This window comes from Python bivittatus, unplaced genomic scaffold, assembly GCF_059951505.1.
Source record: "Python bivittatus isolate LINGU-HERP-01145 unplaced genomic scaffold, Pbiv_v1 ctg000370_np1212, whole genome shotgun sequence".
NCBI lineage: Eukaryota > Metazoa > Chordata > Lepidosauria > Squamata > Pythonidae > Python > Python bivittatus.
Genome location: NW_028277062.1, coordinates 594,476 through 608,723, shown reverse-complemented (window position 1 = coordinate 608,723; position 14,248 = coordinate 594,476). Strand labels below are relative to the sequence as shown.

Below are 14,248 nucleotides of genomic sequence, written 5' to 3'. Positions count from 1 at the left end.
TCTAGAGGGAGCCCGCGTTCTTGACAACTCCGTTGGGCCTTATTGGTATCGTGATGCATCTTGGGAATTATACTTCTGGCGGCTTTCAAGGGGGTTAGGCGAGCAATGCACTGTGGTCTATGTAGTCCCAATGGAAACGGAAAGGCAGAAAGAGCTTTTCCAGCCGGGGGAACCCGAACCGTTCTCTTTCCAGAGGCATGACGGGAAATGGCTTTTTTCCCTTTAGGTTCCCTCCTCAAGATAGGAAGCACCGCCCCTCGGCCGCCCCCAGCGTCGATTTTGATTGGCTCCACTTGGACTACGATGGATCCTCCCCTTCGAGGTCCCGGGGAAGGCGTCCCGTGATTGGCGGCTTCGTCTGAGGAAGGGAGGGGGCGTGGCTAGCCGGCTCTCGGATCCCTGTGCGGCGTGCCATGGCGGCGACTACAGCGGCGGCGATGGCGGCGGCGGCGGCCTCGTCCGCGGTCGGGCCGGGGGCAGCTGGCGTGGCTCGGGTCTCCTGCGGGAGGGACCTGAGCTGCGTCCCAGAAGTGGCGGGCACCCTGGGGGCGGTTGCTAGACAAGGGTGAGGAAAACCACGTGCTCCTCCAGCGACCTTTGACCTCCGCGCTCGGGCCAGGGTGACCTCTGACCTCTACCTGTGGTCACCTGGGGCCGTGCCTGGGATGAGGGAGGGCCTGGGCTGGCTTGAACGCTGTAATCCCCCCCCCAAGCATTTAGGGTGACCTCTGACCCCGTGGCTGTACCTTCCCAAAATAGACCCCCCAAGATGTTCTTTGGGAATGCAGTTCCCATCATTGCCAGAAAGCATGGCCATTCTGACAGCGAGTGATGGAAGTTGTAGTCCACGTGGGAGTGAAGCTAACCTTTTTTTTAAAAAAGTAACGAAATGTTCCGCTGAGTTCCGGTAATATAGTCAAGGGGATATATCTGCCTCAGAAATGGTCTTCCCAGAGCGCTCCCTCTGAAACTGGTGGGAAGCGTTGAGTGGGATGGGTGCCAGTACTTTTCGACATTATTATTAGTGACTTGAAGATGCAGTTGGAATGTTTATGAGATTTGTAGATGACACCAAAAGGGCTGGAATGTATTGCCTCAGAAGACAAATGTAAAATCCAAAAGAACCCTAAGTTGGAGAAATGGAGGGCCTTGCTCCTCCTTCGTCTGTCAGAAAGTTTTTGCCCACCAGCGAGGTCCACATGCCACAACTGCTTATTTCTGTTGTCTTGTGCTTTCCCCCCCCCAGTCCAGTGGGTTAGGATGATTGACCAATGGATGAACGGTTGATGGTTACCTCTGTGAATTTATGTCACCGTAATCACAACAAGGATATCGTGCCAATCGATTATGACCGTGGTGGGCAAAAACATTTCCAATGTGAGATTTTAACACTAGGGTCAGGCAGAAAAGGAGCAAGAGCCGAAATGGATTTAAGATTTAACGGAGGAAGAGCTTTGCACTTAGGAAATAGGAGTTGAATGCGCAGGTGATGCATTTAATTATGAGATGGATTTACTGCCTCAATCTCAAATGAACTCTAAACAACATACAAAATACAAAACAATAATAGTACAAGATTAACAACATACAGTTAAATAAGTAAAACTGTTTCTTGCATCAAAGACTTACACTCAATCCCCAAAGATCTTCCAGAAAATCCAAGTTTGTATAAGCCTCTAGAAGACTATAAGACTGAAAGCCATCCTCATCTTAGGGGGCAAGCAAAGAGAATGCCAGTTGTTGAGACCCCTCCCATCATAACTCATAGGAGAGGACACTAAGTAGGTACTTTTTATTCAGAATCTCTTTGGGGAAAATGGTCTTTTAGGCATCAGGCCAGAGCCATATAGGCCTTTAAAAGTAAAAAACAACACCTTAAATTGCACTTAGAAATGTACCACTAGCCAACACAGCTCTCACAGCAGTGGTGTAACATGGTATAACAAGGCTGACACTGGGATATTTGGCTTGTTAGTAGATCCTGGCATAGAAATTGATTACAAATTGAATATGAATCTGCAGAATGAGGTAGCTGTAAAACAAAACAAGAAAGGCAAATGCAATTTTAGGCTGTGTCCATAAAACTATAGTTTCTAAATCATAGGAAGAAATCGCCCCATTCACAATTTGACCTTTCTTCAAATTGTGTGTCCATTTTTTTATCCTATAAGAAAGATTCAGAGCAAGGGGAACAGGTTCAGAGTGGGGCAGTGAAGATTGTTAGAGGATTCAGAACTAAGTCCTATTAAGAGAGATGGAAGATTCTGAGAAGTGATGGGATAACATTCCCATACTGGCTCTGATGCTACACAGAAGGAGGTCAAGACTTCTTTATTGTAGAGGGCAGCACATGGAATAATGGATTTAAATTACAGGAAGGCAGATTCTAACTGTGTCTTAGGAAACAACCTTCCAGGACTGAGAACAGTTTGACAGACAAAGCAGTAAGTAAAGTTAGCAGTGAGTTCCTGTTTTCTGACTGCATTCAAGTGGAGGCTAAGGAGCTGTCCCTCAGGGTGCTTTGATGTGGAATCCTGGGCTGAGCAGGGGGTTGGACTGAGCAGAGTTTCAAGGGTCCCTTCCAACTCTACCATTCTGTTTTAAGCAGTAATTAGCAGCATCCATCAGATTAAAACCCGGAAACTGCATTTGTACAATGTGCCCACAAAGGTTGGTCAGGGTCTTACGTGTTATGTTAACTCATCCCCTTTTGTTGGTTTATGCTTCGCCATCAAAGGCAAATGTTGTGGGTTATTTCAGTGACCAATGTATGTTGCAATCTTAGAGTGATTTGAAAAAAAGGCCTTTCATGCAGTCCATCCCCAATAGGATTTTGAAAGTGAAATCTGCGTGCCCTTTCCTCCCCCCCCAACTTGGTTATACCCCCCCCCCCTGGGGTTAACTTGGTTGTACTAGCCCTGGACCAAATGGCCCTCTAGGGATGTATTTCTTTGGGTTCCTCTTGGGTACGGATGCCTGTAGTACTTCTGAGATCTTCTGAAAGAAGTCTGCCAGCAGGAGTAGCTGTGTTCACACTTCAGTTGCTGCAGATTCACTCCAGGGATGCACCCATAGGTCTAACATTTTCTGTTCAGTTTCACAGCTTGGATTCTTTCTCCCTCAAATCCTTGTAGTTTCACAATCTTTCCTGGGCTGCAGAGATCTTTAGGCACTCTGGCAGCCCCCAAGTTACTTGAGTATAATCTCACAAAAATGTACAGGAAACATTTGGGGTAGCTGTATCATTCTGATTCAGCAAAAGCAATAGCTTACGGCACCATAAAACATTTGTGGATTACAGTCCATGAATCTTTATCTGATGCATTGTGGTGGCGTTAGCAGAAAAGTAAATACTTCCAGTGTATAAACATTTGTCTGGAGGCAGTTCATAATGTCTTAAGAGCTACCATAAAAAAAAATCTCAAAAATGCTTTGGAGATAAACATCATTGCCACTGTAAAGATAATTTTAAAAAAGGAAAGAGGAGGCTATGTGAGCTGTTCTGAAATTTCTGTATTTCATTCAGAGTTTCTTTTTTCCCCAAAGAATCCATTTGTAAATAAATGTATATGAGATCTGTATTTTTAATTGTTTTTATTAGAATTAATTTTATGCCATTTTTCCATTAATACAAACTCTCAGAGTGGCTTACAATTCTAATCAGCATACTAAAACAATACTGTACAAGTAATGAGCAATTAAAAAGAGAAAGGGCAGCAGCAAAATTCTTCATGTGATGGATTGTGGGGGAGTTAAAATTTCACAGCTCAGCAGGTCAGATGGCCTGCAGTAGAAGAAATGACCTTACACAGCAGAAGAAAGTCAGCAGGGAGAATGGTGAGGTTCCTTGGTAAAAGCTAGGTGCAGCCATAGAGAAGGCTTCTTCCTGCATCCCAAATGTAAGATTCAGGGGTTGTATTCCCTAAATGTGCTTATCTAACACTCAATGAAGTTTTTTCATGATACATGTTGACTACAAAACCACTGGCTTTTGCACATCACATTAAGCTAAAATCTACCTGGCTTGTTTGTAGTTCAGTATGTTGTGGAAGCACAGCCAGCAATGTAGTGTTTTTGAGCATCGGGGTCTTCACTTGCCTGTTTTCCCTGCCCCCCTCCCCCTCCCCCCTATTCCATAGATTTGATTTTCTCTGCATGCCTATTTTCCATCCCCGATACAAGAGAGAGTTTTTCCATGAGCCGGCTAAAAACCGACCAGGACCGCAGACTCGCTCTGACCTGTTACTCTCAGGGAGAGGTAAGAACTTTTGCTTTCCCTAGTGTCGCTGACCATAGAGGGCAAGAAGTTGCAGAATGTGTTATTTATAAAAACCAAGCCATTTCTTTATACCTTAAGGCCTAGGATGCCTAATTAAAGCATTCCTGTTTTTCTAACCTCACTTGTGCATAATCCTGGCCTGTTAGTGCTACCCCAAACAGAAGAAGAGTAAAAATTCTAAGAGAATGGAATTTCTTAATTCTTAATTAATTCTTAAGTCTGCCTGTTTAGCACATGAATTATTCATTATTATTATTATTCAGATTTTTCTTTAATATGTGTTTGGGTGGTTTTAATGGGCATACATGATTCTCAGTATGACTCTTGCTTCTAAACAAACTGCTGTGTTTGTGTTAACCCACTCAATATCATTCCCCTTCTTAGACTGGAACACGCTGATTGTGGGCAAACTGTCTCCATGGATCCGGGCAGATTCCAAAGTGGAGAAAGTTCGTAGGAATTCGGAGGCGGTGAGTGACCTTGGCAGGTGAAAACCTATATACTGTGAGGGTCAAAAGGAGGGCAGAGAGGATATCTGCAGACTCTTCTCATCCTGGGTACAATCTGTTCCAACTTCTTCCTTCAGGACGGCGCCATAGAGCTCCTTATGTTAAAACATCCAGACATCAGAATAGTTTTTTCCCTCGTGCCATTGCTTTGCTGAATACCATGTGATTTTTTTTTTTTTTTTGCTCTTATCCAAACGCACCGTTGATTTTGCTGTTATCACCGAAGATAAATTCCTTGTGTATGTTTTATACTTGGCCATTAAAGTATTGGTATTGGTATTGGTATTGGTATTGGTATATCGGGTGCTCTTGTAGTGTAGATAAATTTTTGTAGGGTGGCTATGAGAGGGGAAGAATAGCCACTGAAAATATGCCTTGCTGGGCTAGATTCAGGGGTCCCTCTTAGCCCACTGCTTCAAATGGAGCCCCTCAGCATCAGCTCCAGAATTCATGGGAAAGGATAGTGACCTGATGGAATCTGTTTGGATTTAATTTGGTATAAGGAACAACTATTTTCAAAGAGATGATGGGCATGGTGCCTGTGGTTTAGAGTAGTTGGAGGCACACAGTTTCAGTTTTTGAAGCTGCAGATATTTTCTGTTCCTAACGTCTAGCCTTGGGTAGTCATACCATCTATGAATGAATTTAAATGAATTTAAATCATAGATGATAAGTTTGATAAGAGGTTTTTTATCTAACTCCCAAGTTGATAACATTTTATTTTTTAATCTTTTTTGTATTTTTAAAAAATCTGCTACTAATGCTGTTGGCTGTCAGAACAAATGAGGTAATGAATTCTACAAGTTAATTTGCACTACACCAAAAGTCAGAATCTCGGCTCTTCCTGTATTCCAGTATTAGCTATTTTGACCAAGAGGCTGTCCAAAGTCTTGGGCAGAACAGAATACTTTTTCCTCCTACTCTCTTAGGTCCTCTAAAAACGAGTGGTTTTGTAGATAGATCATTTACCGCTATGCTGTGACCTTTTCCCATAGTTTTTTTTTAAGATTTTTTTTCCCACTTCAAATGACCTATCAACCCATCTCATTCTATGACTTGGAGTTCTAGTGAACGAAAAAAGAATAATGTCTGTATCAGCAGACTTTTTAAACTGTTTATCATCTTAGCGTGCCACCCATTAAAAAAAGAAGAAAAATGAATACATAGGCTAGACAAGGCTGTACTCTTAATAGTAACATCTGTGATTTTCTGTTCATTGCAGGCCATGCTGGAGGAGCTGAATTTTGGGGCATATTTAGGGCTCCCAGCATTCCTCCTTCCCTTGACACAGGCAGACAACCCCAACCTGGCACGTGTTCTGTGTAATCATATCAATACCGGCCATCACACTTCCATGGTATGTCCAGCAAATATATTCTGCCCTCTCCAAACCCACAGCCGGAGATCCATGGAACGTCTACAGTATCTGGGTTGATACATCATTTCCATGACACCTCCCTTCCTTGTATTTACGTTACTTTCTGTTCATGACATTCATTAAGCAAAAGTGGGGATGATCTTACAAAGAGGTCATTTCAGATGACATGACAATGGCTCTTGGAGGAAAAAGGCCAAACTCCCCGCTTCCCCTGCCACTCCTGAATTTGTTATCCAAACAGATTTAAGTAACTCCAAGTAAATGAAGATACAAACTGAGTATTGCACTGCGCTAAAAGCATCCTTATTTAGGGGGGGCAACTATTCCCCACATAAAATGGGACAGAAATCTTAAGCGGGCTGGAGTAATCCTTTAATATCCTTACAAATGTTGCTCTGTCACTGGCGTACAAACCCTACAGTATTCTTCATGCCCATAAATAGATCTATCGTGGACTTAGTGCCTGGGTCAATTCTTGGACACCCTCTTTTCTCTCTCCCATGCCAGTTCTGGATGCGGGTCCCGCTGTTGGCCCCAGAAGACTTGAGGGACGATGTGATTGAAAACGAGGCTGTGCAGGGAGTGGAGGATGAGTGCACAGGCGAGGAGAAGACCTGGCAGTGGTGAGTGAGAAATCTAAGAGTGTAGGGGAGTTTGGCAGATGTTTGAAATACGGGATGAACTGAGTGATAAAATCAGGTTTCTCAGGCAGTTTGAGTAGTTACATAGTTGTATTCCTGGAGGTAAATCTTGTTGGATCTGACCTAAGGCTGCTGAATTCAATCAACCTGCTACTGCATCCCCTGTAATAATTTATCTCAAGAGAGAAGTCAGCCAAGACCCCAAATGTGGCCGTAGGTTATTCTCTTAAAATACATATGTTCCCATTTGAAAGTTATTTATTTTGAATATTTCCTCTGTAAGAGAAAATGGGTTTGAAGGGCTAATTTTGGGCAGCTTTAAACAAAAAAGTCTGTTACTATTGCCAGGATGTTGAGTGGGATTGCTTCAATTCTTTCTCACAAGCTAAATCCACTTTCTGAGTCACCTCCCGGTGATGTCACCCCCACCTGCTAATTTGGTGAGCAAGTCCTGGAGAAAAGAGAGAGGAAGGAAAGGAGTGAATAATATAGAGGAAGAGGTGGGAGATGCCAGCCTTCCAGCATGCCCAAATTAGCTTCTTGTTTTTACAGGTGGCATAACTTCCGAACATTGTGCGATTACAACAAGCGTGTTGCCGTGGGTAAGTGCTGAGGCGAGAAGCGCCTGAATGGGGAGTTGCCACACTATGGCATCTCGCTTCTCCCATTGACAATTCTTTCCATCCATTCCTGGCAGCACTGGAGGTGGGCCCAGACTTGCCATCCAATCATGTCATTGACCGCTGGTTGGGTGAGCCAATCAAAGCGGCCATTCTACCCACCAGCATCTTCTTGACCAATAAGAAAGGCTTCCCTGTTCTCTCCAAAATGCATCAGCGCCTGGTCTTTCGCCTCCTTAAAGTAAGTCTTTTTTTACTTCTGTTTGGCTCATCCCCTTGTCTGTCAAACCGATTGGACTGCCTTTTCCCCCCCTCATTTTGGTGTTCAGAACTTATTAATCCAATCAATTACGCTGGTTGCCTGTTGGTTTCCAGGCCCAATTTAAGCTAGTGTTATTAACTTTGAGGACCCTGTCTGATTTAAATAAACTATATCCTACAACTGTTGTGAAGCTAAATGTGAAAAGTGGGAGAAATAAAATAGGTGTCTGGCGCTTAATTGGCTGGGGTGACTCGGAAATAATCATCATGTCTCTGCTTATGGCTTTCTCATTTTTTTCCTCTCTTCCCTGATTGTTTCTCTGTATCTATTTTTTTTTTAATATGAATCATGCCTCTTTCGCATTAAGCAATATTGAAATTGCTCAGGTTGATCCCTGTTTCTTCTCTCGCTCAGCTTGAGGTACAGTTCATCATCACAGGAGCCCACCACCATCCAGAGAAGGAATTCTGCTCATACTTGCAATACTTGGAGTATCTTAGCCAGAATCGCCCACCTCCTTCTGCTTATGAGCTTTTTGCAAAAGGCTATGAAGACTACCTCCAGTCTCCATTGCAGGTGAGTCTTCTCTTCTGAATATATTGGACTGAACCTCAAGAGATTTGGGGCCAAGACTTCCTTAAGTATTCAGAATTATTTCCCCTCACTGCACTGGAAACAAACGTTGCTGAGGACAGTGTCCTTTGGCTCCTGGAAAAGCTGAATTCTCCAGCTGTGCTCTGCAAATTTGCTTCTTGCCTTTATCCCCGATACAAATCCCTCTCCTTGATTCTTGATCCTGATAGCCCTTGATGGACAACTTGGAATCCCAGACCTATGAAGTCTTTGAGAAGGACCCTATCAAATACTCCCAGTACCAACAGGTCAGTTTGCAAGGGGAAGAGGTGAGGCACCTGCTGGCACAATAAAGGGTCTACAAGAGGGGCAGGAAGCATCAAATGAAGGTGCTGCCAATGGCTGAGGAAAGAGGGGACCAGTGTCTGGGAATACAGGAGGAAGGCTAGATCATTGAAGGGCCACTGAGATTTGGAAAGTAGCTAGGAGGGGCTAGGAGGAGGGGCAATCTAAGAAATGTTTGCGGAGCAGGAGATTTGAGGTGGAGTTACCCTTTGCTTGTTCTAGACGGGGAAACTAAGCTGTCCTTTTGCTTTCCTCTGCTCAGGCTATATACAAGTGCCTCTTAGACCGTGTTCCTGATGAGGAGAAAGAGACCAATGTCCAGTGAGTAGGAATCCCCAACACGGAGATGGGCATGGGGCCACGGTCCTCGGACGTGGGATAAGATTTGCAAGATACACTTGCCTGCTATTTTCCACTTTGCAAGCTTCCTAGAAAAGCATATCGCTTTGGTACAAGGTCTATTGCCGTTGTTATAGGAACGAAACAAGTCCATCCAGCATCAATTATCCTGGGTTCCTTTCATTAAGTAATATCAGGGAATAATAAGCTGAAAAATGGCCTCTCCCTCATTTTTCCCCCTCTTGTGATGGAATGGAATTATGAAGGCCAGGTTCAGGGAGATAAGCATTTTCTTAGCTCGCCGCAAGAGTGTGGGAACTACAAGAGGATGAGGCTGGCACCTCCCTGAGGAATTCACAGTGTTGTGGCTGGCTGACTTAGGAGCTGGGGTTTCAGTCTGGGAAGATTCTTGCTAGAGGTTGTAGCTAATAAACATAGCTGAACTGATTTTGCATTGTCTCTTGGCGTTCTTTGGGCTAAACCTGACATCAGTCTTCCCCCTTCATAATTCCATTCCATCACCTCTCTCTCTTTTGCGTAGTGGAGCAGTATTATTATTCTCTCTCCACTCACCCCTTCCAGTCCTTTGAACTAGTATCAAACTGAACAAACCTGTACAGGATTACACTGCTGGTGTTTGATACGAGACAATTGAACGGGGCTAATTTGAACGGGGCTTGGTGGAAACCAGAATGCAGAGGTCACCTTTTTAATTACAACTCACTTTGAAGCATATCCACCCTCTTTTTAAAGGAAGGCTCATTTAGACATAGTGAGACAAGCTACTTGTTAAGGTTCATTTACTGGTGGTGCTTGTCTCACAGTATGTGGGCGGGCTTTATTTGATTGTGAGCATAGACACACTTTCTGGCTGTACCACAGTAGCTCTCTCTCCAGCTGGGTTGCACGTTTTAGCTGGATTGCTCCCAGCAGGCACCCAGCTTAGCCAGAAGCTAATTATAGAGAACGGCCTGTTGTTTTTGTCTCCTCGCTGTCCTTGGTTCTCCCTTTCGCTTTTTCCCAAACCCGCAGGGTGGTGATGGTGTTGGGGGCAGGGAGGGGTCCTCTAGTAAATGCCTCCCTCCGAGCTGCTCGCCAGGCCAACCGGCACATCAAGATTTACGCCGTGGAGAAGAACCCCAATGCTGTGGTGACGTAAGTTTTTCCCACTTGCCTATAGATTTGTCCTTTGCGCGAAGCTCTGACCCCAAGGGGCGGAAAAGAAAAGCGAGTGCCTACGGGTGCTGTTCTGTGGGAAGAACCCAAGAAACCCACTCAGGCTGCATTTTGTCTGCTGCTGGGAGGAAGTCAGACATTTTATATAACCTGGATTTGGCGCGTGATCCTGGACATGTATTTATTTAAGGCAGTCTTCCCCAGCCTAAGCACCCTCTGGATGTACAGCCTTAATTCCCAGAATTCCCCAGTCAGCATGGCCATTGCGAATGCTAAGAGTTGAAGTCCACACATCTGGAGAGCACACTGGTGAGAGAAGAATGATTTTTCATTTTGCTGCTTAGCCCAGACGGGTAAAAAGTCTGTAATAAGGCAAAATGATCTAAAAGCCATGGCAGGAAAGGGGGGATCGGGGAAGAAGGAGACTCAGGCACCACTGGTTACAATTACAGTTATGGCAGCAACCAATTGGGAGAGAAGCAGTTCTGATTGCCTGATGGAACATCTGTCTCTCGGTGATTGTTGGGAAAGAGCCAAAGTCTGAGCAGTGTTTTTCAGCCTTGGCATCTTTAAAATGGGTGGACTTCAACCAAGGTGGCTGAAAGTGGTGGTCCTACTGTTTGAGCATGCCACAAGCACTTTGACGAATCTATCCATTAGCATATGCTTTCTTTCCAGCCTGGCTTTTCCTGTGAGATGGAGTGTTACGTGCACTTCTGGAATAGGGCAGAGAACTCAGGAAACCGTGCTTCGAGAGCACCTGCCTCTCCCTTTCCTTCACATTATCAAAGGATGATGGATGAAATGGGGACAGTGGAAGCCTTAGAGCAAGCTCCCACTCTTTTCCTTCCATGCCTTGCCGTTGGGAAATGGGACTGTTAGCATTGTTTGCTCTACGGGTCAGTTTTGCACTGGAGAGAACCTTCCACCTAATCAGGGAAGTTAGCTGCTCTCACAGGCCTTGACATCTTCCTTCCCTCTTTCTTTCAGGTTGGAGAGCTGGCAGTATGAGGAATGGGGTTCCCAGGTGACAGTGGTCTCCTGTGACATGCGGGAATGGGAGGCTCCAGAGAAAGCGGATCTCATGGTGTCAGAACTCCTGGGCTCCTTCGCTGACAATGAACTATCCCCAGAGTGTCTGGACGGGGCAGAACATTGCCTCAAAGGTGGGTCATAAGAGACAAAACCTTTAAAAAACGTTGGGCGTGGCTGTGGGGCAAAAAGATATAAAATACTATTTGTGTCCGTTTGAAGATGCAGTAAGCAGGCTTTGAAGATCTGTTGATTTGCTGAGCCAGTCAGGTTAAAAGTCCTGTTACAACTGTAAGTGACTGATGTTTCTTTGCTTCTCCCCCTACACAGAGGGAGGGGTGAGCATCCCCTGTGACTATACGTCCTTCTTGGGCCCAATCTCATCCTCCAAGCTCTACAACGAAGTGCGGGCCTGTCGCGAGAAAGATCGTGACCCCGAGGTGAGGTGCCCTGCATTCTGTTCTCTGTGCCCTCAAAGGTATTCTTTGCTGAAGAGAAATTACAGTCTGTCTGGAAAAAAGGCAGAATCCTTGATCTCTTGAAAAAAAAATAGAAAGTAGGACTTTTCCTAACAAAAAGTATGCAATAAAGGTCAGGTTAAAACACCTAAAATTATTTATTTTCAAATATTGTGTGTATTCAAAGATCAAGTTATTTCAGTTAAAATAATAGCGTTCTATTAAAATATTGAAGGGTCTCATGATATCTGATTATATACATATAATCAAATATACATGCTTTAATCAAATTTCCTAATTTAGATTCATCCACTGAATTTGCAGGATGCCCTGAACAGGTTTTAAATTTATCAATGATATAAAACTAAAAGAAAAAAAAATCTCCTGCATTATACAAAATCAAATGTATACTCCATCCTACATGTTGAAGAGAAATAATTACAAACCTTTAATTTGATTTTCAGATACAAAGAGAAATTGATGCCTTTGTATAAGAGAGATTTTTGAATTGTATTTTCAAATCTGGTTTTATTCTGTTTTATTTCATTTTCCTTCCAGGCTCAGTTTGAAATGCCGTATGTTGTTCGCCTTCACAACTTCCACCAGCTAGCACCCCCAAAAGCCTGTTTCTCCTTCAAACATCCCAATCCAGGTAGGAAAAATACTCTTGGAGAGGAAATTACTAATTCAGTGTTGTGGAAAGGAGGACTTGCCTTAGCTACATTGGACGTTCTCTAAATAGGAGGAAGCACTGGCTGCATCTTTTAAAAAACTTTTACTACAAAACCTGGGTTGACCCACCCACAACAAGCAATCTTCCAGTCTCTTAAAAAGAGCAGAACTTGGCATGGATGTTTCTCCTTGCTACCTTTCGAGCCTCTGGGCTCCCCATATTGACTCGCCATTTCTTTTTTCTCTTACAGACCCTCTCAAAGACAACAACCGTTACCAAACACTAGAATTCCAGGTGGATGTGAATACAGTGCTTCACGGTTTTGCAGGCTATTTTGAGACCACTCTATATGGAGATATTACACTTAGTATGTTAAGGGAAGTCTAGGGTTGGGGTCAAAGAATGTGCCCTTCTCTTTACAGATGCCTTGTTGCTGCTGAACACCTACATCTCTCTCTTTTTTCCCCTTTTTCATCTCTCCACTCCTTCTTGTAGGTATTCGGCCCGAGACTCACTCACCTGGCATGTTTTCATGGTTCCCTATTTTCTTCCCCATCAAGGTAGGTGTTTTTTAAAAATTCCCTGTAGGAGAATAAACTCTCTGTTGGCAGTATTCACCTTGGCCAGTGAGAATTTTTCACCAAGGAAAACTGTAACAAAACCAGACTTTAACATACAAGGGTTTTACATTATAGTATAAGTAAGAAAAGGCTCTGTGTTTAGCTGCCCTGTCTGGTTGCCTGCTATCTTCCTTCCTACATCATCTTTGTTGCCCGTTACTTCTTTCCTCCGGTAATTCTTTCCATCGTGAATTGATCAGTTGAAGGGCACTTAGCCCATTTGTTAGCTAGACATGAAAGTTTAGCACAGTGCAGCTTGGAGGACTCCAAATTGGGGAAGGCTGTTTAAAGGCAGTAAATCAATAGTCCAGCTATCAAGGTTGCAGCCTGAGCGGCCTGGGGTTTTAATTTCCCTTTCAGACATGGGCAGATTTAAAACAATTCTAGGGTTGTTGCCATTATTTCTGCTTACAGTAAGTGAAAACCTGGGAGAAAGTTAAAGGAATATCTAGTTGTGATTTAAAAAAAATATATCTTTGTTCCTGTGGCATCTCCAGTTGTGTGTAGAAAAATGCTTGTGGGACAAAGGAGTGACTCTGTGTGGGAGTAATATTCGTTTGGCCCAGAATGATTCAGCTGCTGTTAATGGTGTTCTACCCACAGCAACCCATGAGTGTGCAGGCAGGGGAGAAGATCCGAGTGGCCTTCTGGCGTTGCAGCAACTCCAAGAAAGTGTGGTACGAGTGGGCGGTTGTTTCCCCAGTGTGTTCTGTCATCCACAACCCCACAGGACGCTCCTACACTATTGGATTGTGAGCAGGAGTTCATGCTGTTCCCCCTTGCTCTGCACTGAGACACGAGGAAGCCTCTTCTGCTTTGCACTCGTACAAGAGAGACTGATTTTTCTACGCAGGGGCATAAGGTCTTCAACGCTTGCTGGCTGCAGGTCGGAGCAAAGTCCTTGGCTTGGCTTCTTCCTCCTGCCTCGATCATGTTTTTCGGTCAGTGAAATTTCAATAAAGTTGCTGAAATGTGTCCTGGCAGCCACTACCACGCAGAAATAATGACTTGGAGCTGCATTTTCTTTTTAAGGAAAAAAAGATGCTGCGTTCCCAGAAGTTCATTTGGGTGTTTTTATTAAACTATCCTGTTCCAGACAGGATAGGCCTGTCCAGTAGAAGCCCCACCTTCAGAGAAATGCAGGTATCCTGCCAGCAGTGACTTGATTACCGCAAGGGGCTGTATGTAGGGTTGCCCTTGAAGAGTGTCCAGAAGGTACAAAATGGGGCAACCGGGCTGTTAACTGTAGCCTGATAACAGGCACGCTTCGTGCCAGGCTTGAAAGATGTGCTTGAGCTGTTGCTGCTGCTGTTTTCTGGGCAGGTGGTTTTGTCTCATCAGTC

The 14,248-nt window shown here is 44.2% G+C and overlaps 1 protein-coding gene across 1 annotated transcript; it reads left to right on the top strand.

Moving 5' to 3' along the window:
- Positions 1 to 375: 375 nt before the first annotated feature.
- On the top strand, positions 376 to 13,880 carry PRMT5 (protein arginine methyltransferase 5). The gene is made up of 17 exons (XM_007439446.3): positions 376 to 565; positions 4,140 to 4,258; positions 4,664 to 4,749; positions 6,011 to 6,145; positions 6,674 to 6,789; positions 7,360 to 7,409; positions 7,505 to 7,668; positions 8,104 to 8,265; positions 8,493 to 8,570; positions 8,870 to 8,928; positions 9,979 to 10,101; positions 11,113 to 11,288; positions 11,485 to 11,594; positions 12,171 to 12,264; positions 12,536 to 12,652; positions 12,781 to 12,845; positions 13,509 to 13,880. The coding sequence occupies exons 1-17, from the start codon at positions 414 to 416 to the stop codon at positions 13,659 to 13,661; spliced, it is 1,959 nt and encodes a 652-aa protein (XP_007439508.2). The 5' UTR covers positions 376 to 413; the 3' UTR covers positions 13,662 to 13,880.
- The last annotated feature ends 368 nt before the right edge of the window (positions 13,881 to 14,248 follow it).